The 27,536-nt window shown below is 42.8% G+C and overlaps 1 protein-coding gene across 1 annotated transcript in view; it reads right to left on the bottom strand.

The window, feature by feature from the left end:
* The window catches only part of DNAH1 (dynein axonemal heavy chain 1), a gene marked incomplete at its 5' end in the record, with an annotated part of 178,122 nt that overhangs the window by 66,552 nt on the left and 84,034 nt on the right, over positions 1-27,536 (bottom strand). The window contains 4 exons of the mRNA XM_083353407.1: positions 269-409; positions 17,101-17,202; positions 21,331-21,489; positions 27,255-27,374. Of these exons, the coding sequence (XP_083209533.1) occupies positions 269-409; positions 17,101-17,202; positions 21,331-21,489; positions 27,255-27,374 (522 nt within the window). The remainder of the gene's footprint in view (positions 1-268; positions 410-17,100; positions 17,203-21,330; positions 21,490-27,254; positions 27,375-27,536) is intronic.

Genomic DNA, 27,536 nt, shown 5'->3' with positions numbered 1-27,536 from the left:
TATATTTGTGGATACACTTGCCAAATATACATCCCCCCAATGATGCTTAATTATAACTTTTCTGCCCAGCAAAAGTCAGATAAAACATGGAAAGATTAAATAACTTTTAGATTACAATGCCAATCAGAAATGCAAGAATAATGCACTAACAGTAGTCAAGTTTTTGGCTACTTGAGAAAAGTGCTCCCAATTGTCTAATTGCGCAACAGAATACTTGCATTAGTATAATATTAATTGTACCTATTTGAAAATCACGACACATACATACCGGTTTGTGATTGGTCAGTAACATTTCTAAGAGGTATGCCATTTGGACAGTGTTCATTGTAGGCACAATAATATCACAATAGCTGGAATCAGGCACCATTGTAAACTTTGTAGAAGAACCCATCCAATTCTGCCAGGATACCTAAGAGAGATGCAGGTATTGATGAAAAAGAGAGATTATATGGTTTAAATTATCCTGTATCTGATATGGAAATGGATTTGCAAGTTCTTACCCTTCTAGCTACAGTGGTATGCATACTTAAAATGCTGTTGTGCCATTGGAAAAATGATTGGCCTTCATCAAATTAATATTAATCACAATAAGCCCAATTGGAAGTGGGCTGTGCTGACTCTTCCCTAAATACTGCTTCATCCAAACTGAGGACTTCTTGTCAAAGAAGATTTGGATTTGGAGAGGAAGTAAAATTTATATGGACATGGAAACAGGGATGGACGTATTAGTCATTTTACTTTAAAAATGATCCTCCTTCCAGTATACTTTGAAAATGAAATCATGACAAGATGCTGGTTCCTGGCGGTCATCTCTGCTTCTCTGAGTGAGGGTCACTTCCCCACCGCCTTGAAGGAGGCGGTGGTGAGACCTCTCCTCAAGAAGCCCACCTTGGACCCATCCTCATTGAATAACTTTCGTCCAGTCTCCAATCTTCGCTTCCTTGCGAAGGTTGTTGAGAGCGTGGTGGCGCACCAACTTCCTCAGGTCCTGGATGAAGCGGTTTATCTAGACCCGTACCAATCGGGTTTCAGGCCGGGCTACAGCACGGAGACGGCATTGGTCGCTCTGATGAATGATCTCTGGAGAGCCCGGGACAGGGGCCATTCCTCTGTCCTAGTCTTATTAGACCTTTCGGCGGCTTTCAATACCATCGACCATGGTATCTTGCTGCGACGCCTCAGGGGACTGGGAGTGGGAGGCACAGTTCTGCGTTGGTTCTCCTCCTTTCTCCAGGGTCGCTCGCAGTCGGTGCTGGCAGGGGGACAGAGGTCGACCCCGAGGCCTCTCGTTTGCGGAGTCCCTCAGGGGTCGGTCCTCTCGCCTCTCCTGTTCAACATCTACATGAAACCGCTGGGTGAGATCATTCGCAGCTTTGGAGTAGGGTACCATCAGTATGCTGATGACACCCAGCTTTTCATCTCAACTCCAAACAACATCAGTGATGCCCTCGACGTGATGTCCCGCTGCCTGAAAGCGGTCTGGGAATGGATGGGGAGGAACAGGCTTCAACTGAACCCGGACAAGACTGAATGGCTGTACGTACCGGCAAGCCAGGATACTCAGAGCATCCCATCCCTTAACATCGGGGACAAGTTACTACCCCCTGTTGATAAGGCCCGCAACCTGGGTGTCCTCCTAGACTCACAGCTCTCCCTGGAAGATCACATAGGAGCTGTGACCAAGGGGGCCTTCTCCCGGGTTCGACTGGTGCGCCAACTACGGCCTTATCTGGACCTGGATGCCTTACGTACAGTCACCCATGCCCTTGTGACCTCTCGCCTAGACTACTGTAACACTCTCTACATGGGGCTGCCCTTGAGATCCACTCGGAAGCTTCAACTGGTGCAAAGTGCAGCGGCACGGACACTTTTGGGAGCCTCCCGATACTCCCATATCACACCTCTCCTCCGTGCGCTGCACTGGCTTCCGGTTGCCTTCCGTGTGAAGTTCAAGGTGCTAACAATGACATACAAAGCCCTACATGGCATGGGTCCGGACTACCTACGGGAGCACCTTCTGCCAATGTCAACACCCCACCACCCTGTGCGCTCCCACAGAGAGGGCCTCCTCAGGGTGCCACCGCTCAAGGAATGTCGGCTTGTGGCGCCCAGGGGGAGGGCATTCTCAGTGGGTGCGCCAGCCCTCTGGAACTGCTTACCAACTGAAATCCGGATGGCCCCCGACCTCCGCACCTTCCGGCGCGACTTAAAGACTTACCTATTCCAGCAGTCCGGCCTGGCCTGATAGCTCTGATAGCTCTAATTGGGGTCCCAGTTTGTTTTGTTTTGATTATTGTTTTTCAATACTGTTTCATTTTGTTGCCTATCTTACTCTGTACACCGCCCCGAGTCCCTCGGGAGAAGGGCGGTTTATAAAAACAAATAAATAAATAAATAAATAAATTTTGGAGAGAAATGCCATCTGGAGCACTGTTTTTGGCGCCATTAGCACCCATTAGCACAATCTCCACAGCTCAATCAAAGAGGCAGAAAGAGATGCTCCTAACATAGTAACTTTCTGATGCTCCGCCTCCACTTCCCCTGAAACAAACAAACAATCAACAACAAAATCATTATAGCCTTCTCATGAACTATCAGAATTACTCCTTCAATTTTATACCCAAACATACGGATGCAGGTACGCAGATGCCACATGCTATCTATCAACACTTCCTCCTCCAAGGTGTGTGATTAAACCAAATGAAAGAGAAGGGAAGGAGTTAGGGAGATATGCACATGGACTGAAATATATTCTTAAAAATAATGAACAGAGGCTAGTTCTTAATAGCTATTTTATAATTAGCAAGCCAGGGCTTGCAGGCTGCCTCCAGCTAACAGCCTCTCTTTTTCTTTCTTTTTTCAGCCCCTGGAAAAGATTGTAGTATTAAAAATACGTAGGCAACTGCTTAATAGTGGTAGTGTGATTTCAGGCTATTTTCTTTTTTATCACTTTCCCCTTTATTTTTGCAAAACAAAGACAGAAATTAGAAAGAATAACAGCACTTAATGTTGTATAAGTGTTTTAATGCTCTTTAAATTCTCCCTTCACCATTTTTAAAATGTTTTTTTTTTCCATTGGTGCTATATATAATTTTTTTTATTGATTCTCTCTATATAATTTGTAAAAGAACACGGCTCATTTGAACTCTGGTTTATATTTATATCCATTTGCCTTTGCGAAATATATCCGGAGGTCATAGGATTCCCATATGCAAATAAATTTCTAGTTCTATAAAATCCTGTATCTTCATGTAGCACCAGCTCTCTGGAATGTGGTGTCTGAGATCCAGATGCTTCCCATCTTGATACAATTCTAGAAGACCTTAAAACTTGCCTCTTCTCCCAGATTTGGGATAGGGTGATTGGAGAACCTTGTTAGGTACATGACTGATTATGGTGACCGGATCTATCATGTGTTTATTGGGATGCTTTTATCTGGGTTGAATATTTGCTGTTCTGTTTTTATTCTGTAAACTACCACGAGTCAATTGGAATTGGAAGATGTCTAGATCAAACAAACATATAAAATCTCTGACAAAAAGCCCCTTCGTCCTGTCCTTCAGGAAATTAATAAAAACCTGGCTGTTTTACCAAACCATGGGAGCTGGTTGGCTGGAGCTATTCTTTCTAAAGATGAACTGATTTTATTTGTCCAAGTATGTCTCATTTTTTGGCATATTTTTATAATGTATAATTTTGTTTTAACTTCTGATTTGAATTGTTTTTAATCACAAGTACATATTGGGAAATTGTACACTGCTCAGATTAGAGCAGCCTAGAAGTCTGGAAAAGGAAGGGAGGCTTTCGAGGTGTTTTTGGGTTGAAAGAATTAGCAAGTGACATCACCGTTGCCCTGGGGACACCCAGTCGGGGGCTCCTTTCATGTACCTGGCAGGAGCTGGAGTGAAGGACAAGAGCTCAACCCTGCCCCCTGGCAGCTCTCAGGTCTCAAACGCGAGCTCGCTAATCTCCTGTCTAGCATTCCAAGCACTCAAGCCACGGTGCTTCTGTACCATATTTACTAAGCAGGAAAGAATAAAGAAGCCTCATATTAAGGGAGCAGACCTGGAGCAAGATTACCAACTTGAACATCTTTCTTGGTTTATCCAAGCAAATCATCAGAAACTTTGGAAATGTTTTATTTTCCAGAAGTTCCTTGTTAGCTTGAAAATAAGGCTTTTTCTTCCCTATTTTAGAAGCTGAGATAATAGAAAGTTTGGTGGTGAATGTGAACCGAATGTTGCTGCTAGAGCTTTAACTTCACCTTGTTTAGCCTCTGTTGCTGACTTTCATTAAAACATTGGCAGGGAGACTTTTATTTTACTTTACTAAAGTTTAGGATTGGTTATTTGAAATGCTGCATAGCTCTGGCCTACTAATTGTTGCTTCTACTGGTAGGTATAACTAATTCATTATAACAATGAACTTATTTTCAAAAGCATTTCCAATAACAATTTGAAAGTGAATTGAACTTGTACTGTCAAGTGCTTTAAAAATCTGGTGGGGAAAGACAGTGACATTTTAATATAATGCTATGTAGTTTTAAATTTAATAAAGTCCATTCTATTTTTTAGAATAGAACTAGACTACTTTGGAGCAATGTGTTTTGTTTATGAACACATTAAACCTTTCACCAGTATTGTAGTAAATGTATTTTAAAAATTAATTTAACAAGGCAATAGGTCAATATGATTATAAGAAGAGTCTTTGACTTGAGAATAATGCAAAATTGAATTTATTTCAAAAAAATCCTGAATTTTTGCCCCTAGGAATATGGCATTATGTAACAAACACAGATCATTTTCCCATTAGCATAGCATCTTTTAAAGTAATTCAACCAATATTGTACTAAAATAACAGTAAAAAGGATAGATTTCTATTATTTTATTGATGATTGGATGATGCTGTAAGACTCATTTTAAGAGCTGCTTTATGGTGAGATAGGCAGCAAAATAATAAATAAATGAATAAAGAGCATCGCCATTTTTTAAAGATTGGAGCTCCCTTAAAAAGTTACATATGACAAATAATAATAATAAACCTTTATTGTCAAAGTACATGTGTACATTGAGATTAGCTGAGCCTCCCCCCGTGCTCTCTCCCCCCAACACACAGTGACAACAAACCCTCCATCCTACCACACCATGTGAACCAACTACACCACACACCGGCCTCTCAAGTCAATTCTGCATAAGTTCACAGAGATTATGTCCCATTTAAAAGCCTAACAGCCCACGGATAAAAGCGATTTTTCAGCCTGTAAGTACGGCTGGCTATATTCCTATATCTCCTACTGGATGGTAGGAGAGTAAAGAGATACCGTCCAGGGTGTGAGTCATCCCTGAGAATTTTCCTCACTCTTCCAAGGCAACGAGCCCTGGCGATGTCATCCAGTGGTGTCAGGGAACAGCCCACAATGTCTTGTGCTGTGCTCACTACCCTCTGTAATACTTTCCTGTCTGCGGCTGTCAGACCAGCATACCAAACCACAATACCATACGAGAGGACGCTCTCTATAGTAGACCGGTAAAAGAGGGTCATTAGCCGTTGTTCTACCCTGTTCTTCTGCAAGACCCTAAGAAAGTGAAGCCTCTGTTGGGCCTTTCTAGCCACCTGGGTTGTGTTAACTTTCCAGGTCAGATCTTCACAGAGGTAGACTCCCAGAAATTTAAAGGAGGAAACTCTTTCTACACAGTCCTCCCCAATGTAAAGTATTTCCACATGGGGTCCTTGCATTACTCCAGCATCATATCAAAATGTTTGTGACCTTATACCATCATATGTGCTTGGCAGATGTGCCCATTTATTCCCAGCTCAGAAACAATGTATGTGAACTCACATTTGAAACACTGAGACTTATCCATGGACCATTTCTTCACCATCAGTGGCATTTGTGTCACCTCAGTTTTGATTTTTGGTGTTAACGTAGTCACTCCCTTCCAACAGAGTCTAGCCACCAGAGCATCATGTGAGATACTACCATTTCAGTGCTTAGTAACCAGTCAAAATGGTGTATTGTTAATCAAATGCATATAAAATATACCAAAAATGTGGATGGAAAATAACATTGTTTGAAAGTTGAAGGGGACCCTGATTGGTTCATGGTCATGTTTCAGTTTGGAAGCTGATGGTAGCGTACAAGTTTACTGTTTGCCTTTAAACTCCATTTGAGGGGCTGGGGAGTGAAAATGGTAGTGATATGGAACTGTCTGGAGTCTCACTAATATTGACTGTGAGGTTTGATAGACTTTAGTTAGGCTCAGGGTAGGTTTTTACAAAAGTTGAATAACAATTTGCTTGTTCAGTCATTTATTACTGGTACTGAAGTCAAATTTCTTAGTTGTGACTTGGCACAAATGGCTTATTTTAAAGCCATTTGCCTTTGTTTTGCTACTTTCACTTGGAAACCCAGAGGTTTTTCTTCCAGCTCCCCCTCTCTGCCTTAGACATCTGCATCAACACACACACACACACACACACACACAACACACAGAGTTGCACAACACCCAAACACCTTTTCTCAAGGTAACATTCCAGCTCTGTGGGAAGATGAGGACCAATGATTCTCAGCTCAGAGTAGGGAGTTATATAAGCAATCAGCAACCATTCAGCTTCAAGGTCATGAAGCATCACAGCAAGAATCCATTAATTCCTGAGAGAGGCAGGGGTTTGCACCTTAGTGCATTAGAGAGGCACTAAGACATACAGATAGTAACAGTGGAAAATTAACTATTTTGTTTGGCTTGATTCTTTTGCGATCAAGATTCTTAACTAACAAAATGGAGGCTGTGGGCCTATTGCTAATAGTAATCTGGGAAATATGTTTATCTATGTAAAGTTAGACATCCCATGATTTATTGCTGAATTTGGGTTGGGGGAGCCAAATGCTGAAAAGTCACATTTCCTCAAGAGTGAAAACAATGGTTGTGCACTTCAAAATTTACAATTTTTACAAGATTTACTGATTATACAGCATTTGCCTGAAAAGCAATTTTTAAGACAAGCTCCAGTTAATATTCTTAGATTTAAAATTTGTGGAGAAACATAGTAGTCAAAAAACAGGTTACTAATAGTTACTTAGAGAATTCATATCAAACCTGATCCTTAACATTGGGAAAAATGGCACATTTCGCTGAATTGTTCTTTCTCTACAAGTGTTCAAGCTAGGGACTTATAGTTTATTACTGTACCAGTTTCCATAACCATTTAAAACAACAATACACATACAAAATATTTTTCGCTGGTTAAGTTTATGGAAATATATGCATTATGCAATTTTATCTACTGGTATTACAAAGTTAAATGTTCTGATTTTATGGTCTTAAGTTTAAGTTTATTATATTTGTATATGGTAGGGCGAGAAAATAATTTTTGGACTCAAGGAAATAAAGTGTTCTGTGAAGCTGTGAAGACACTCAATTGATTCTTTTGAATGATTTGAAATATGTTCACAATGTTAAAAATGCCATATTCTTGATTTGAAAGTGATGATTGTACCTTTGAAGAATTCATCTCAAAAAGTATAATATGATTATGAATGAAGTTAGAGCAATAATTTACGCATGCCTGGATAGGGCAGATTATTTGCTCTTTAGGCACTAGAATCTGTAAATGACTTGGAAAAATATATATGTAAATGATCATATCATCAGGTATGATAGCTTGAGTAAAGAAGAAACATTACTTTGTAAGCTCTTGTTGTAAAGGAATAAAAAATATTCATATTTTACTCACAATATTAACGTGAACAAATGATCTCCCAAGTAGATCATGGATATAAATAAAATATATATTTTAAAAATGTATTATATTAAATGAACTAGTTTCAAAAAGGGGAAAAGGAGGATGCAGGAAACCACAGACCAATCAAACTGACATTGATTCTAGAGCAGAAAACAAATGATCAATCTAGAGAAACTTGAAGTAATTAACAGAAGCCAGCATGGATTTGTCAAGAACAGATGTTGCTAAACTAATCTTATGTCATTGTTTGGATAAGTTAACTTTCTTAATAGATGTTCAGATTTCTGTAAACGTAATATAATATACTTTGATGAAGAGAGCTGCAGTTTATTCCTTTCAATAAAATTTGTTAGTGGGCAAAAGTGCTACCAGACTTTTTCTGAGTTTTGGCTACCATAGATAACACGGCTCTCTTGCTACATGACTGCAACAAAGAATTTAATGATTAATTCCAAAATCTTACTTCAAATCCATCTGGATTCTTAGTCCATTTGTAACTTTCAAAAAACCTATATTTAAAACTTCATTTGCTAAGGTTTGGAGGAAACTTAACTTAACTTAACTTATTAACTGATTATTAACAGATTTTGGATCTAATTCTCACTAACAGAGATGAAATGATAGAAGGTGTTGAAGCCACAGGAACCTTGGGAGGAAGTGATCATGTTGTGACTCAGGGCCAGCCTGTGGGTCCGACAGCCGGGTCCGATGTATCAGAGGACTCAGATGTGGGGGAGGAGGGAAACGAACCGGCTGATGATGATTTGGAGGCTTTGCAGAGTCCTCAGCCGGGAACCTCTTCTCAGCTGTGTGAGCCCGAGAGTGCGGAGGATGATGACCCACAGCTGGCCCTGTTCAAGGACGCCCGACGCAGGAGGCAGACGAGCAGGGACAAACAAAGAAAGGCTATGGGACTCCTCAGGAGGAGGCACAGGGAGACCACGCCCTGAGCTCTCTATAAAAGAAGTGTTTGGGGAGGGGCTGGTTGCTGAAAGCAACTTTTCCGTTTGAGAAGTCAAGCTCTTGTATTTTTGTAACAGTGTAATTAAAACTTGGCAGAAGCCTTTTGGTCTTGGACGCTTTCCAGACTCTTCTTTTGATTAGGGGTGCGAGAAGAGGGCTGGTTCAGAACAGTTTGCTTTCAGCCACCCACCCCTTAATACTACGATGGAGCAGCTTCTTGCCGAGAATGCCCAGCTCAACCAGCAACTCACCTTGCTGGCCACTCAGGTGGCACAACTGCAGGCTCAGGTACATGCTGCCCCCCCACCCAGGAGGAAATGTCAGATAGCTATGCCGGATAAATTTGCTGGTAAACCAGAACTGTTTCCTGCCTTCCTGGGACAATGCCAGCTTTATATCAGCGTGAGAGCAGCTGATTTCCCCACTGACCGAGATAAGGTGGGATTCGTGTTGAGCCTTCTGTCGGGAGATGCAGCTCGTTGGGGCACGCCTCTGTTGGCACAGCCTAGCCCTTTGTTGGATAACTTTGGGGGGTTTTGTGACCATATGCGCCTCATGTACGAGGACCCGATTAAGGCGCAGACTGCCACCCGACGCCTGAAAGCTTTGAGGCAGGGTCAGCGCCCTCTACAGGCTTATATCAGCGATTTCCGGCTGCTTAGCCAGGATTCCGCCTGGAATGAGGCTGCGCTCGTGGATGCCTTTCAGGATGGCTTGTCAGAGGAGATGTTGGATGAGCTGGCCCGCGTGGACATTCCCTCAGACCTGAATGGGCTGATCCATCTTTGTCTGCGGATCGATGCCCGGCTGCAGCAGCGTAAGAGTCGCCGTGCCACCCCACAGACCCCTGCCGCCCCTGTTGTGCGTGAGCCCCCAGTCCAGAGGGAGGAGCCAATGGAGCTGGGTGCCGCCAGGTCCCGTCTATCGGTGACGGAAATGGACAGACGACGATCGGAGGGGTTGTGTTTTTACTGTGGGGACCCTGGACATTTGGCTGCTTCTTGCCCGAAGAAGCGTCAGCGGGCGTCAGTGACCAAGCCTGCCCCGAGAAAGTCCCCTGCTTTGCTATCGGGAAACGGCCCGAGCCCGATCTAGACGGTGTGAAAGATCGGGCGACCCACAACGATCACGCCGAGCGACGCCGTTCCGACGGTGCCTGTGAACCTCCACGGCATTTGATTTTGGAGGCACGACTGATCCTCCCTGGCAAGCCAGAGGGGATTCCGGTCCATGCCTTAATTGACTCTGGGGCTACCACTAACTTTATGGATTCGGCCTTTGTGGCCAAATGGGCTGTTCCCCAGTGTCCAGTGGATCCGCCCATGCTTGTGGAGACCATCGATGGTCGAGTGCTCCTGTCCGGGCCTATCACGGCCGCCACGCAACCCGTGTGTATGGCCATCAGTACCCATGTGGAGGCCATTCAGTTCTACGTCACTTCGGATCTGCACTTCCCCGTGGTCTTGGGACTGGCGTGGCTCCAGGCGCATGATCCACAGATCTATTGGTCTCAGAACTTGGTCACCTTCCCAAGTTTGCAGTGCGTGGACCACACCCGCCATATCTGTGCCGGCCAGGTGGAGGGTTCCCCAGGGGTTTCCTTGCCTCCCGAACTGTCCGACTTTGCTGACGTGTTCAGCGAGTCAGAGGCGGACCAATTACCCCCGCACAGGCCCTACGACTGCTCCATTGACCTAGTCCCTGATGCGCCTCTCCCAGTGGGGCGTTTGTACTCCATGTCGGAGCCCGAGTTGGCTGCATTGCGGGACTTCCTGACAAAGAACTTGGCTCGTGGTTTCATCCGGCCCTCGTCCTCGCCAATGTCTGCGCCCGTGCTCTTCGTCAAAAAGAAGTCGGGCGAGTTACGGCTTTGCTGTGACTACCGGAAACTCAACGCTATCACGGTGCGTAACCGCTACCCGCTGCCCCTCATCCCCGAGCTCTTGGACCGACTCCGGGAGGCTAAGATCTTCACGAAACTGGACCTGCGTGGAGCTTACAACCTCGTCAGGGTTCGGCCGGGTGATGAGTGGAAGACGGCGTTTGGTACTCGCTATGGACATTTCGAGTACACGGTGATGCCGTTTGGCCTGACCAACGCCCCCGCTGTGTTTCAGCATTTTATGAATGACGTCTTTCGGGATCTGTTGGACCAGTTTGTTGTGATTTACCTGGACGACATCCTGATTTACTCCCCGTCGCGTGAAGCGCATCATCAGCATCTCCGTCAGGTCCTGCAGCGCCTCCGGAAACATCGGCTGTTTGCCAAGTTGGAGAAGTGCCAGTTCTACCAGGTGACCATTGATTTCTTGGGTCACCGCATTTCTCCTGAGGGCATCGCCATGGAACCGAGTAAAGTTGAGTCGTTGCAGAGTTGGCAACCCCCGCGTCGCGTGAAGGATATTCAGCGACTTCTTGGATTTGCCAACTACTATCGGACATTCATCCCTGGCTTTGCTGCCTTGACAGCCCCCCTCACCCGGCTCCTGCAGAAGAAGACTCGGTTCCAGTGGAACGCCCCCGAACAACAGGCGTTCCAAGCTTTGAAGGACGCCTTCATGAAGGAGCCCATCTTGAAGCATCCTGACCCGCAACGGCCGTTTGTCGTGGAGGCGGACGCCTCCGACATTGCCATTGGGGCCGTGTTACTCCAGGCAGCGACGCCCAACGGTACCCTTTTCCCTTGCGCGTATCACTCACGGAAATTGAATCCCTCGGAGCGCAACTATACCATCTGGGAGAAGGAGCTGCTGGCCATCAAGGCGGCGTTCGAGGCTTGGAGGCATCATCTGGAGGGGGCGCGGCATCAAATCGAGGTCCGGACGGACCACAAGAATCTGGAAAGCCTGCAGACCGCTCGGAATTTGAACCAACGCCAGATCTGGTGGTCCCTCTTCTTTGCGAGGTTTGACTTCCGGGTGCGGTACATACCAAGCGGGCACAACCAGAGAGCGGATGCTCTGTCCAGGAAGCCCGAGTACACCCGAGTGGAAGACAAGCTTCCGCCCAGGACCGTGATCCCCGTCGAGTCTTTTGCTGCGGTGCGGGAGCCGGTGGATATACGGGCTCGGATCCGGGAGGCGCAGCAGCAGGAGGCGTGGGTGGCTCAGCGGAAGGAAGAGGTGGGGCCAGATTCACCTTGGTCGGTCACGGATGGACTCCTGTATTATCGTGACCGGCTCTATGTTCCAGGAGGGCCACTCAGGGGACTCGTCCTCAGCCAATGTCATGATAACCCGGCTGCGGGGCATTTTGGCCTGTTCAAGACTCTGAACCTGGTCTCCCGTACATTCTGGTGGCCCCGAGTCCGACACGATGTCCAGTCTTATGTCACCTCCTGCGTCCCATGCAGGCAGGCCAAGTCAGCGACAGGGGCCCCGCCTGGTTTACTGCAGCCTTTGCCAACGCCCAAGAGACCCTGGGGGGCTGTGTCCATGGACTTTCTGACGGATCTACCCCCATCCTCCGGCTTCACGACAGTGTTTGTGGTGGTGGACATGTTGACCAAGATGGCGCACTTCATCCCCTGTCGCGGCTTACCGTCAGCTCGCGCCACTAGTCGCATGTTCATCCAACAGGTGTTCCGGCTGCACGGCCTTCCCGATAGAGTCGTCTCCGATAGGGGGGCCCAGTTTACAGCCCGCTTCTGGCAGGAGTTGATGCGGGCGTTGGACATTAAGGTTTGCCTCTCGTCCGCGCATCATCCTCAGACCGACGGGGGTACCGAGAAGGTCATCGGCATTTTGGAGCAGTATCTGCGCTGCTACGTTAACCTGCAGCAGGACAATTGGGTGGACTATTTGGCCATAGCCGAGTTTGCCTTTAACAACTCGCAGCACACCTCCACGCAGATGACACCGTTCTTGGCCAATGTGGGTTATCACCCTCGGTTTTTCCCCCTTTCTCCCGTGGACTCACCGGAGCCGGCAGCGAACGAATTCATGGCGGAGTTACAGGCGATCCATCGGTTGGTGCGACGGCAGCTGGAGAAGGCCAAGGCCGACTATAAGAGGTTCGCCGATCGGTCGAGAAGGGATACGCCTCCATTATCGGTGGGGGATCGGGTCTGGCTGTCCACCAGGAACCTACCATCCACTCGGCCGGCGAGGAAGCTGGACCACCGTTACCTTGGACCGTTCCCAGTCGAGGCCGTCATCAACCCGGTCGCCTATCGTTTAACTCTGCCACGTTCCCTGCGCGTGCACCCCGTCTTCCATCGGTCCTTGTTGGTCCCCGAACAACCGGCTTGTCCACTTCGCCAAGCGGAACCTCCCCCATCAGGACCTCGTGATGGCGACAGCACCCCCGAGTACGAGGTCGCCAGCATCAGGGATTCCCGCTGGCTGAAAGGTCGCTTCCAGTACCTGATCGAGTGGAAAGGGTACGGGCCGGAGGACTTCACATGGGAAGACGCGACCGCCGTTCATGCCCCTGCGTTGGTGACTGCTTTTCACGAACAGTTCCCATCCCGACCGCATCCGGATCGGCAGACCCGGGGGAAGGGCCCTGCGGTGCGGGATAGTGTTGTGACTCAGGGCCAGCCTGTGGGTCCGACAGCCGGGTCCGATGTATCGGAGGACTCAGATGTGGGGGAGGAGGGAAACGAACCGGCTGATGATGATTTGGAGGCTTTGCAGAGTCCTCTGCCGGGAACCTCTTCTCAGCTGTGTGAGCCCGAGAGTGCGGAGGATGATGACCCACAGCTGGCCCTGTTCAAGGACGCCCGACGCAGGAGGCAGACGAGCAGGGACAAACAAAGAAAGGCTATGGGACTCCTCGGGAGGAGGCACAGGGAGACCACGCCCTGAGCTCTCTATAAAAGAAGTGTTTGGGGAGGGGCTGGTTGCTGAAAGCAACTTTTCCGTTTGAGAAGTCAAGCTCTTGTATTTTTGTAACAGTGTAATTAAAACTTGGCAGAAGCCTTTTGGTCTTGGATGCTTTCCAGACTCTTCTTTTGATTAGGGGTGCGAGAAGAGGGCTGGTTCAGAACAGATCATGCAATATTGGAATTCAACATTATGGAAGCACAAGCAATAGAATACAGTCAAACTAGAATCTTGGACTTTAAGAGAGCTAATTTCAATAAATGTAGAGAGAGCTTGGGAAGGATTCCATGGATGAGATCCTCAAGCGGAAAACAACTCAAGAAGCTTGGGAAATTCTAAAAAGTGAGATAATAAAAGCCCAGTCTAGCACAATACCAACAAAGAGGAAAAATAACAGCTCTCAAAAAAACCCAGCATGACTGCATAAAAAACTCTCTGATAAATTGAAAGATAAAAAGGATTTATAGAAAGTGGAAAGAGGGGCATATAACTAAGTCAGAATATCAGCAAATAGCCCGAGCCTGCAAAGACGAAGTGAGGAAAGCTAAGGCTTAAAATGAACTAAGGCTTGCGACCAAAGTCAAAAATAACAAAAAAGCTTCTTTCAATATATAAAAAACAAGAAAAAAGTGAAGGAAATGATTGGTCCATTAGTGGATGAAAGTGGCAAGAAGGTGACAAGCAACAGGGAGAAAGCAGAACTATTTAACTCGTTTTTTGCATCTGTCTTTACTCAAAGGGAAAAAACAGACCAACCTATCAAAAATAGTGCCATAAAAACAGAATAGAAACACAAGTTAAGATAGGCAAGAAAATGGTAAGTGAGCACCTGTCCAGCCTAGACAAGTTCAAATCACCAGGACCAGATGGATTACACCCCAAGGTTCTCAAGGAACTGGCAGATGTGATCTCAGAACCACTGAACTATATTTTTCAAAGATCCTGGAGCACTGGGGAACTACCAGAGGACTGGAAAAGAGCTGATGTAGTTCCCATCTTCAAAAAAGGAAAAAAAATGGATCCAGGAATTTACAGACCTATCAGCCTGATCTCAATACCTGGAAAGATTCTGGAAAAGATAATCAAACAACAAATCAGCAAGCACCTAGAGACAAACAAAATCATTACTAAAAGCCAACATGGGTTTGTCAAAAACAGATCATGCCAGACAAATCTTATTGCATTCTTTGACCAAGTGACAAAATTAGTGGATCAGAGGAATGCTGTGGATATAATTTACTTGGACTTCAGTAAGGCATTTGATAAAGTAGATCACAAACTACTACTTGATAAGATAGAAAAATGTGGGTTAGACAGCATCACCACCAGATGGATTTGTAGCTGGCTGACTGGCTGTACTCAATGGAACCGCATCTACATGGAGGGAAGTGTGTAGTGAGGTGCCCCAGGGCTCTGTTCTGGGCCCAGTGCTCTTCAACATCTTCATCAATGATTTGGACGAGGGAATAGATGGGGAACTCATCAAATTTGCAGATGACACCAAGCTGGCAGGAATAGCCAGAAGACAGGCTTAAGATACAGGAGGATCTGGACAGACTTGAACACGGGGCGCTATCTAACAAAATGAAATTCAATGGTGAAAAAAGTAAGGTTCTACATTTAGGCAAGAAAAACCAAATCTACAGGTATAGTATAGGGGGTACCTTGCTCAATAGTAGTAACTGTTAGAGCAGACATGTGAAACACAAGGCCCGGGGGCCAGATCCGGCCCGCGAAGTGGTTTCATGCGGCCCGCGAAGCCATCCTGGAAACAGGGAGGGAACGGCTCCCACTGCCTTGGCCCTGGCCCAGAGACCCTCCTCCTGCCAGAGACCCTCAGATCTGTCCCACTCCTGCCCGGGCCCCCATAGGCACCCTTGATGCCAACGATGTAGAGCTGGCCACGCCCACCCAGCAGGCCACGCCCACCCTGGCCCTACCCACCCGGCCCCTTGAGGGCAACCGCAATGCTGATGTGGCCCTCAATGAAATTGAGTTTGACACCCCTGTGTTAGAGGGATCTCGGAGTCCTAGTGGACAATCTGTTAAATATGAGCCAGCAGTGTGCTGCAGCTGCCAAAAAAGCCAACACAGTGCTAGGCTGCATTAACAGAGGGATAGAATCAAGACGACATGAAATATTAATACCACTTTACAATGCCTTGGTAAGGCCACACTTGGAATACTGCATCCAGTTTTGGTCACCATGATGTAAAAAAGATGTTGAGACTCTGGAAAGAGTACACAGAAGAGCAACAAAGATGATTAGAGGTCTGGAGGCTAAAACATATAAGGAACGGCTGCTGAAATTGAGTATGTCTAGTTTAATGAAGAGAAGGACTAGGGGTGACATGATAGCAGTGTTCCGATATCTCAGGGGCTGCCACAAAGAAGAGGGAGTCAAGCTATTCACCAAAGCACCCGAAGGCAGGACAAGAAGCAATGAATGGAAACTAATCAAGGAGAGAAGCAACCTAGAACTAAGGAAACAATTAGAACAGTTAGAACAATTAACCAATGGAACAACCTGCCTCCAGAAGCTGTGAATGCTCCAACACTGGAAGTTTTTAAGAAGAGGCTGGACAGCCATTTGTCTGAAATGGTATAGGTTTTCCTGCCTTAGCAGGGGGTTGGACTAGATATACCTCCAAGGTCCCTTCCAACTTTACTATTATGATCTATGTTTATGCTGTAAAACCTCTCATTCCAAGGGTTCCTAATAGCCAAAAAGCAGTTCACAAGCAATTTCTGAAACTAACTGGAAAAGGAAGTATGCATATCCAGTATCCCTTGGAAGGTGTCCACCCTGGTTAAGCAAGATAGCTTTGTCTCCCAGAGATCTGACACACACACACACACACAGATCTAAACCCACCACCCAATGTTCTGCAGTCTCCCCGTGAGAAGCAGCTGCATGGGATACTTATGGGTGATCTCAAGTTCTATCATTGTCCAGAAAGGCATTAGAGTACTGATCTACTTGCTACAGACTTAAATAAAGTACATGCATAATCTGATATACAAGTAGCCTTCGCTTACTGATCATAATCAGGACTGGCAACTCTGTTGCTATGTGACACAATAATTAAGTGAAACATCACATGATTGCACTGGATTTAGGTTTTCAGTTGCACTGTGGTCAATAAATGTATCACTGTGGATTGCTAAGCACAATAGCATGTGACCATGACTTGCAACTTTCAGCCACTTCTCCACTGATTTAGTTTGTAAAAAGCTGGCTGTGAAGGTTAGAAATGGTGATTAAATGCATGCAGGATGCTATAAGCATCACAAATGTTCATGGTTGCAAAGTGTCCAAAATGCAGCCATGTGACTATGGGGATGCTTCAATGTCCAGAAGTTCAAGGACCTTGTAATTCTACTTTTTCAGTGTTGTTATAAATTCAAATGGTAAGTGAACAAGGTAGTTGATAGATGAGAACTACAGCTGTAGCCCTTTTACAAATTAATTTGAGAGAAATAATTCATTAGATGTAGTAACCCAGTATAATTTGCAGGGTTGTAAATATAATAAAAGTATTAAATAAAATTATAAAATATAATATACCTCTACAATATCTTCATCCTCATCTTCTTCAATATTACTAATTCCAGCATCATCCAGTTTATAGTCGTAAACCATCCCTTTTCCTGGGAATAAGAGTTGAATCTATGGAGTGGAAACATGTTGAATAGAAATAAGTGTGGAGATAACATTACAGTGATTCCACCCAATTTATCTCCCAAAATGATTCATGAAGAAATTACCATATCAGTGATATTTGTCAGATAGTTGGCCAGGCAATAATGAAATACACAGGTTCAAGAAATGTGCAGTATCTTTCTTCAAGCCATTTCCTTTACATGAAGCAAAGATTCAGAAGAAGAGCAGACAACGTGAGATGCCTCACCAGGAACAAAAAAAGAAGAAAAAGAACAAGAAAACCTAAAGACCTGGCAGGACAGAAATAGAAACCAGAAGCTAAATAAATAAATCAGACTGAACTCTGAGGGAAAAAAAATAAAGCATAACCCTACAGAGAGTGACAATAGACAGAGATTAAGAGAACATAAATACAGAAATCAGCAATAAATAAATATATTGGAGGAATAGAATAGAAAGATATGAGAATATACTGAAAGTAAACTTTAAGGAATATAAGTGTACATAAAGAAAATAGATGGTTAAAATAGAAAATAATCTTATTAAAATTCATTTCTACTTTCCAATTTCCTTTATTTGTAAGTTTTCATTTTGTAAAATAAAATCCCCCCACCTACGGAAGGAAGCTACAAAAACCCAATTAATTGTCCAAGTTTCCAGTGCTGAGTATTCCTGTTGCAGCCCCCACTCTCTGGAATCAAAGGTAAGGACAGCGCCCTCTCTCCTGGGGTTCCCGAAAGCTTTGAAAACCTGGTTTGGTCCTAGGCTGGATCTTAATGTTTATTATTTGTTCAATGTTCCGTTATGTTTAATTGATTTTGTGATGTATTAGGTTTCTTTTTTTAATCTGGCCTCTTTGATTGATTTAATGTATGTATGTATGTATTTATTTAATTCCTTTACTATGAAATTTATTTGCCATCCATTTTGTGTCCAGTGACTCTGGGCAGCATACAACATAAAAGTATTTAAATCATCAATTAAAAATAATACAGCAGATAAAATCGTTAACACAGATGGCAAAGGAGGCAGACGGACACATAGGGGTGGGGGTGGGGGAGGAAATAGTTTTTTTTATAACAAGTTTTATTAGTTTTCCAATTTAACATCCAAGTATTTAGAAAGCATCATGGTGACTGGGTAATCAATAATTCAATAACAGATTTTTTTAGTACATATCTCAGGTTACATTATCAAAAAAAAACCTTCTCTATTTCCCTTAACATTTAACATGACATGCTTAAACTAATAAATTCCTAACCTTAACAAGCTCAGTTAAAACATTTATCAACCTATTTTTACTTATACATATCCATGTCCTGTTTTTGAATTTTACCTAATTTTTAATTTTTAGTTACAGTATTCAAGTTTAACCTTTAACAGCCATTATAACATCCATAACCCAAATTTCCGTTATTTCACTACACAAAAGTTATAACATCTAGAATACACATAGTACTTACATAAATATATTCTAATTTTGTTTTATGAACATTTTCTATTTCTCATCTTAGTACATCACATCTTACTAGTAAAATAACCTACATTTATCAATCTATTTTTACTTATACATATCCATGTCCTGTTTTGAATTTTATCTAATTCTTAATTTTAGTTACACTATTCAAGTTTAACCTTTAATATTCCATAATAACATCCATAATCCAAATTTCCATTATTTCACTAGTTATAATATCTAAAATACACACAGTACATACATAAATATATTCTGATTTTGTTTCATAGACATTTTCTATTTCTCATCCTAATACATCACACCTTACTAGTAGGGTAACCTTTAGGATCTCTCTAGTAGATCATTTTTTAAACCTAACTCTAGCTTTCTTTTTCTGTCAACCAGGTTTCCAAACCAATGCCTTTAAGTTGTCAGATAGGTTTCCCTTCATTCCAGCACATATTGCTTGAATCAAAGGAGACCATTTGGTCATCAATTTTCCAGAAAAGCTAGACCATTTATAATCATTAAATTGTTGCCCTAGTAGTTCAAATCTCTGTATTTGCTCTAATATCTTTATCTTCAAATCTGGTCTTTTTCTTCCTCTGGTTTCTTCTGGTTTGAGTAGAAGGTTGTATCCAATTTTATAGTTACTTGGTTGTCTAGGTTTTCAATAAACTGTCCTTGTTGATCTTTAGCATCCTCTATTTTGATATTATTTTCTTCCGCTTCTGTTACTTTTTGAGTTGTAGATTCTTTAGTTGCAATCAGGATTTGGGTATTAGTTTTCAATATCTTCTTGTTGTTCCTTAAGGTCCTCTGTCTTAGTGTTGATTTCTTCTGCTTTTGTTATTTTCTGAGTTGTAAGTTCTTTACAACTCAGTAAGTCTGGGTTTGTAATTTCAAGCTAGTGCCTTTATCTTTCAGACTGGAATTAATTATCTCAATAACTTCAAGGATTTTCAAGTATAAGCTTATAATTAATCAAAGTTTGTAGCTGGTCCCCCTCCATTTGTGGAATAGTTATAGATAGTCCTTTAGTGGAGACTAATTTTTAAACAAAAGACAGTAAATGTTCACCTCCATAGTTCTTAGAAGCCAAATTCACCTCCCAGCTGTTTCAGCTTTTTATCTTTAGATAATACGAAGGACAAATCTGAGTTGTAGACAGATCTATTTGCCAGAGATATTCACTTTCTATGCCAAGCTTGACCAAAAGATGTCCCCAGTAGTATTTAAAATCCTTTTCAGAAAGACTAGGTTTTTATCCAATTTAGTTTTAGTTTCTTCTTCGTCTTTTTTCTTCTTTTTTGTCAAATACATAAAATAGCAGGTTCCTGTGAAGATAGGACCTTTTGGGTAGCCAAATATAAGAGGGATGTAAGTCCAATTAGTTAATTGTATTTTTCAAGGTTTTCTTTGCCCCTATGTAATCAAACGCCGCCATTTTAGAGGGTGGGAAAGAAAAGGTTTCCTTCCCTCTCTCCTTGCAGAGGGATGAAGTTGGAATAGGGAGAAGGCAGATCTCACCCAGTTCCTCCACTGTGCTTTCAAGTGCTTAGTTGTAAGTTTGGCCTTGGCTGGAAATGGCATTAGTGATGGGCCATGGGAGTGGCCGATCTTTTCTCTGTCGGTCCGAAGAGCTGCTCTGGCTCAAACAGAAGGGCTACTGCCCTTCTGCAATCAATCGGAAGGTCCTCTTCCCCACTTGTCGCCCCTCCAAGGTGACTTCCAACCCCTTTCAGGGTCCCCCGACGAGAGAAAATCAGATGGTGGGAGGAGCGATCGCCCTGACGTCTGCCAGCACCACGATCCGGAACCAGAAATAGATTTTAATTAGTCAAACACTTTCAGTGTTTAATATTCATATGTTATGTATATGTAGGGGTGTAGCTCTATACATATGTTATATATAGTATGTGTGTGTATGTGTATATATATATATATATATGTGTGTGTGTGTGTGTGTGTGTGTGTGTAAATTTTTTGGCTTGCTAACAAAGAATAAAGGGAGACAGACAGACAGACAGACAGACAGACAGACAGACAGATAGATAGATAGTATGTTTAGGTGTGTGTCATGCATGTGTTCACTTTGAGAGCGGGCAACTAAATTTCATTTTTGATGTGTATCATTGTGCCCACAGTAAAAAATGACAATAAAGGTTATCTTATCTTGTCTTGTCTCTAATCTCCCCTATCGGGTCTCCAAGCCATCTGACAGAGCCAGGTCTTAAGGCTGCTATGAAAAGTCAGGCGGGTGGAAGTCATCTCAGGGGGCAGGATGTTCCAGAAGAAGGAACCACAGCAGAGAAGGAGCTTCTCCTGGATCTAGTTAGCTGAAATTCCTTGGCTGATGGGATCCCTCTGCCACCATAAGTAGGGTGGGCCAGTCCCATCAAGGCAAGAAGCCTGGACCCATGCCATGCAGGGCTTTAAAGGTGATAACTAACACTTTGAATTGCACTCCGAAGCAAACCAGCACCCCAGTGCAATTTTTAAGCTGTTTTTATATCTTCTCTAGTTTTGTACACTACCCACTGCAGTTGGGCAGCCGATAAATTTAAACAAACCATTATAATATTTGAGTGGATTAATTTGGTTATTAGTGGTTCAAAAAAAGAATTTATGACAAGGTGCCATTATGAACTGATGATATCCTTTTCTTGTTAACTTGCCTTCTCATCTGACATCTTCTTCCTTAACCAATTACTGAAGGCGCTTCGACTTTGGACATCTCCAGTTGCACCAACACTCCAGACCAAAGCAAATATGAACCAGGGTTCTATTAGTTCACCAATACGGGCTGTCTTCTCTGGAGGCATTTTTTTCATTCCCTGATGAATCAATTAACAAAATACACTTATTACTAAAACCTCTCCAATATCTGTTAGTTATGTTTGATTTATTAATGTATTCCATTTCTATCCACTTACCTTGCTATTTAGTAAATACTTCAGTGCCTATTTTCTTAAAAAGCAATCTAAAATAGACATACAATTAAAATGAACATTAAATTAATGAACAATTATGAAATAATCTGGAGCCATTTCAATTGGGCTTATGGCTGAAAGGTTCCTAAAACTGTTTCATCATCTGGGTTGATGAACCCACGCTAGAAAATAGATGAGAAGAAAGTATGGTCCTGTTTGTTCTCCTGAACCTCTTGGTGACTTTTGATACTATTATCTATAGTAGATAATTGCCCTCTGCCCAAATGATTTAAACAGCCAAGCAATAGTGCTGAATTAACAGTTGAGATTGCATACCTACTGTATCAGGGGTCTTCAAACTTGGCCCTTTTATGACTTGTGGACTTCAACTCCCAGAATTCCTCAGCCAGCATACGCTGGCTGAGGAATTCTGGGAGTTGAAGTCTACAAGTCATAAAAGGGCCAAGTTTGAAGACCCCTGTACTATATAAACAACAGTAATGTGTTCCTTTGACAATATATTGTCAAGAAGGGGCTACTTAGCAATGGGTAATTCTTTGGGAAGAGGTGTAGTTACTCCCAGCATACCATGTGTTTTGTAAAATTCCTCAACAGAAAATGGCAAGGTCTTCAGCATGTCTAAGGAATTGAATAGCGAGTCTAAAGAGTTGTCAGAGTAGGAAAAAGTTGGCAGTATAATTTCCTCACTCAAATTAAATCCAGAAATACAATTGGTAGAAAGTAAAAAGTTAGATAAAATGCCACCCTACTTCAAGGAAGGATCATAAGTGGTGAGTTCCCCCTTGCAGATAAAAAATACAAAAAAAATAAAAACCTTCAAAAAGGAAATACTGGCGAGAGTGATACAGAAATGTCAGACCTTTTAAAAATTGCTCGATGACAGGAATATTGTATAATTGAAACATGAATTGCTGACATGGACAGAAGGTAAATAGGAAATTGGTTAAAGCTTTACAATGAAAAGGAACACTTAAACACTACAATCACAGGTGCTGCTGATAAAGATTCCTCTACATTATGAGTAAAAGTGGGAAAGGTGCTATGCTAAAATCCCAGTTTCAGCCACTGGTGTTCAGATGTTAGCATGGGGCCCCTAGAATGGATGTACGGGATGTGGTTTGGTTTTGTGATTTAAATGAGCTTCCAAATAATTATATTTGTTTTTCAGGCTTAATAGAATTCTTTGTTTTATTTTGTTTGCTGCCAAAAGTGTCTTGGGTAGATAGGTAGCTATATAAATTGGACAGAGAAATAAATAAATGTGACTTTGTAAGATTTCTGTACTGATGACGTTTTGGGCAGCCTGAAAGACAAAACTGATCCCAATTATCACCAAGTCGATTTTGAGATTCAAGATTTATATGGCGTAGACTTGTGTGATTTATCACTAAGAGATATGGTGTGATAGGAGAGATCTAGCCCTAGACCCCTATTTGTGGTATTTCACAGGACTCTAGCCTCTCTCCATTAATATTTATCTACATGAAACTGTTGGATGAGATCATGGAGTGATCATCGATTAGGGGTGTATTGCGACTTTTTTCCATTGCCAACAATGGGGTGGGCATGGTTTCAGCATGACGCATCTGGCCCATGGGCCAGCAGTTTGAAACCCCTGATATAGATGATAATCAGCTATACAATCCTACTCCTTACTAACCAGCCAAAGCCATCCAGATTCTTTTGTCTAGAAGTTGTGGGGTTTTGCATGGGAAGTACAGTCGTCAGCTCAATCCTGTAAGACTTTGTTGATATTAGAATCTCTTGGAACCCAGGACTTTCCTTGTGTAGTTCTGGACTTTGTTGATATTAGGATCTCTTGGATCCCAGGACTTTCCTTGTGTAGTTCTGGATATGGTCTCATTCTTCCAAGCAGAACTGGTACACAATTTGGGGGATTCCTTTGGACTGCACAAATGTAATTTTCTAGAATTGGGAGGCACTCATTCTCAATCACTCAGATCTTGGTCATCTCCTGGTTAGACTTTTCATAACATAGCATAGCATAGCACAGCACAGCACAACACAACACAACACAACACAACCTAACATAACATCAGATTGGATGGGACCTTGGAGATAATCTAGTCCAACCCCCTGCTCAGGCAGGAAACCCTATACCATTTCAGACAAATGGTTGTCCAATCTCTTCTTAAAAACTTCCAGTGTTGAAGCATATGAAAAGAAAAGAGCCTTGGTGGAGCAGTGGGCTAATGCCTTCTTAAGTAACACCAGCTGCCTGCAATTAGTGCAGGTTCGAGACCTACCAGGCTCAAGGTTGACTCAGCCTTCCATCCTTCCAAGGTAGGTAAAATGAGGACCCAGTTTGTTGGGGGCAATAAGCTGACTTTGTAATAATGCTGCTTGGGGCCCCCCGAAAGCCCTGATAAGCAGGCATATACATAGAATGAAGGCTATTGCTAAGCACATTGATTTGTGCTTAGATTGTAAGCCACCCTGAGTCTTCAGAGAAGGGCGGGATATAAATGGGATTAAAATAAAAATAAAATAAATTCACAACTTCTGGAGGTTAATTGTTCTAATGTCAGGAAATTTCTTCTTAGTTCTTGGTTGCTTCTCTCCTTGATTAGTTTCCATCTGTTGCTTCTTGTCCTGCCTTCAGGCGCTTAGGAGAATAGCTTGACTCCCTCTTCTTTGTGGCAACCACTGAGATATTGGAACACTGCTATCATATAACCCCTAGTCCTTTTTTTCATTAAACTAGACATACCAAATTCCAGCAACCATTCTTTATATGTTTTAGCTTCCAGTCCCCTAATCATCTCTGCTGCTCTTCTCTGCACTCTTTCTAGAGTCTCAACATCTTTTTTACACTATGGTGACCAAAACTGGATGCAGTATTCCAAGTGTGGTCTTACCAAGGCATTATAAAGTGGCATTAACATTTCATGTGATCACGTGACTTCAATAACTATCTTTTTTTTCTGGATAAGTTTCTGGTAGCCATCATTAATTTTTTTAATGGAAAAACATGTTTATACAGTTTCCTCAACAATCTGGACAACATGGATGGAATGTGATGCTCAAAGGATGAAGAGAGAAGTGATAATCTGAATCAGAGGAAGCTGATTTCAGCAATAATTCCTGACTCATTCTGCCACTCTTGAGATTCTCACATATTGAGGCCAACTGAAGATACGTAGGCAGGTAAAGAAGGCCAAGACCTTGGCAGAAATATTATGAAAGATCCAGAACACTTGAAGCAGGTATATCCAACCTATAGATCCTTGTCTTTCTGTGCTAAGACAGCTAGCCTTATCCCTCTATGGAAACTGCTGTAAATTGATCACAGTTGAGGAAAGCCTTGATTAGATTCTCAGTGCATGATAGAAGTGGATGAAATGAAACAAATCAAGGACAAAGCATGATGAAACAGCTCTTTTGGAGCTCCAATTACTGTAGGAAAGAACAATGTGTGTATATGTGTGCGTGTGTGTGAACTGAAGCAATAACAAAGGTTAAGGAAGGCAAAATTTAACAAAGAAGCTAACAACATGTATACATGCTACCATCCAAACTGTGCAGCATCTTCCCCTCCTAATTCCTCTTTCATTACATGATCTGTTGCTGTGATGAGACTTTGGGATAAGTATGTGAGAGAAAATTGTGTTTGTGAAAATGCTTAAGCAAAGTTTCTATACAACTGCAAATAGGAAATGCCCGAGGGGAGACTGAGGCTTTATTAACTGAAAAGAAGCTTCTTCAACACTGACCACATTTAAATTTTGTCAGTCTCTTGAGATTCTTTAACAGAACAAGAACTAGAATCTCCAGATGAATTAAGAAACTTACAAAAGCAACAACACAGATTAATGCTTGAGAGGAACTGTGAAAGATTCAGTACAATCTAAACAAGTAACTTGTGTAAAGTGTCAACAAAATAATAACCATTGAGAAAATCTTTTATTGCAAAAAGAAATGCCAAATGCTTGAGCTGTGCTATAGAGTCAGCCAGGTTTTATTTTTGTCTTGTTCATTAATAGAAATTGTTAAGGAGCTAGGGCTTTAACAATTCCCAGGGCCTCCCCCACCCCTGAGGCACCTGGTGTTCTGCTTAACATCCTTATCAGGGAGAGCAAGGGCGAGAGTCTTTAAGTAAGGTAATCATATAGTTACCTCATTTAACAATCATAACAGCCAAAAACTATAATGGGCAGGCTCCATTGTGGGCATAAGACAAGAACTACATGTCCTGAGTACACTTAAAGGTTTCTTTGGAGAATAGGGCATTCATCTTCTTGACTTTTGCTTCTCTAGTGTATCTGCTTAGCTTGCTAGCCAGTACTGTGAGCCTTTCTTTAGGCTTGCATTTTTTGAGTAGCCAAGTCTTATCCTTAATTTCCACATCTTCTGTAGATCCACCAGCTGCCTAACTTCTCTCCAGGTTGCTTTGATCTTTCTCCAAGACAGTATGTACTGCTGTTTTTCTTAATCATGTAGCTAGGCATCTCCAGGATTAAAGCAGCTGTAAAATAGACCAGTTCATTGGTTTGAGTTATGGTGATAGTAAAGATTGACTCTATTGGCATCTACCATACTGTCTGATGGTGCTTCTTCACTAAGCCTTGGCAATTAGTCTCAATTAGGCTTGACTATGGCTAAGTTATCCATGATCTTATACATCATATCAGCTGCTGTGTTCCGTAATGAAGAGGGTAGCAGTGATGTTATAACTTCAGGTGTTGGCTGCACATTGTTCTTCCAGGTTTTCTTGAGTCCAGGATGTAATATGTAGTTGGCCTGTCTTGCTTTGTGACAGCATGTTCCTCTTCACTATGTTGAAGCATTAGGTAACTAGTTGTTTTTCAGTTAGTGTGGGTAAAGGACTTTTTCCATACATAATTCCTTCATATGTTTCATATATTCCCTCTCACTAAGTCTGCTTTATGGTAGCATTCCATCAATTCCAGCTTTTCTTGTGTGCCCACGTATGATTTGTTCCAATAGCCCAGTTATCATCAGATTGTCCTGATTCTCCAACATCTGCTGTGGTCCTTGTTAGTCTAGACATGACTGAACTGGTGTGACTCTCCTAGTTCATACTGTGCTCATATCAGAGGTAGGTAGGTGAAGTCTTAGGGGTTTGTTACCTAAGGACCCCTAATGATAAGATTGCTATTAGCTGGGGTTGGAAATCCAGCTACATATACATACATACATATGTACATAGTAAAGGTTTCCGACTCTAGGGGCCAGTGCTCATCTCCATTTCAAAGCCGAAGAGCCAGCGCTTGTCCGAGGATGTCTCCGTGGTCATGTGGCCAGCATGACTAGATGCCAAAGGCACACAGAATGCTGTTACTTTCCCACTGTAGTGGTCCCTATTTTTCTACTTGCATTTTTATGTGCTTTCGAACTGCTAGGTTGGCAGAAGCTGGGACGAGTAACAGGCGCTCACTCTGTTATGCGGCACTCAGGATTCGACCCGCCAAACTGCAGACCTTCTGATCGACAAGCTCAGCGTCCTAACCCACTGAGCCACCGCATCCCTTCATACATACATACATTCATACATACATACATACATACATTTGCTATTATAATGCATTATAATGTAACTATCCTTTATATCTGATTTTTCCATTCTAGTGTTTCCATTGGGAATACTGAGCATTGTATAATCCTACCTCAATGGGAATGAAGGGTTGAAAAAAACAGTCCAATAACTTCTGAAGGCTTTTTGTCAAGTTAGAATCTGTGGAGACAATTATTTCTTTCACTGAATTTCGGACAAAACTGATAGATTCCTGAAATGAAGGAAGAGCCAGAGTTAATTGTTTTTAGATTTAATTTGAACCTTTATGTTTCCCTCCCCTTTTATTCTAGCAGCTAACTCTTCTATAATCACTGCTTTTTTTTTAGTAGTACTTTTAATACTCTTCAACTCAGCTAGAGAACAGGCACCAGCA

Source organism: Vipera ursinii (genome assembly GCF_947247035.1).
Source record: "Vipera ursinii genome assembly, chromosome: 2".
Taxonomy (NCBI): Eukaryota; Metazoa; Chordata; class Lepidosauria; order Squamata; family Viperidae; genus Vipera; species Vipera ursinii.
Note: the sequence above shows the minus strand (reverse complement) of the source record. Positions and strands in the feature narration are given on the sequence as shown.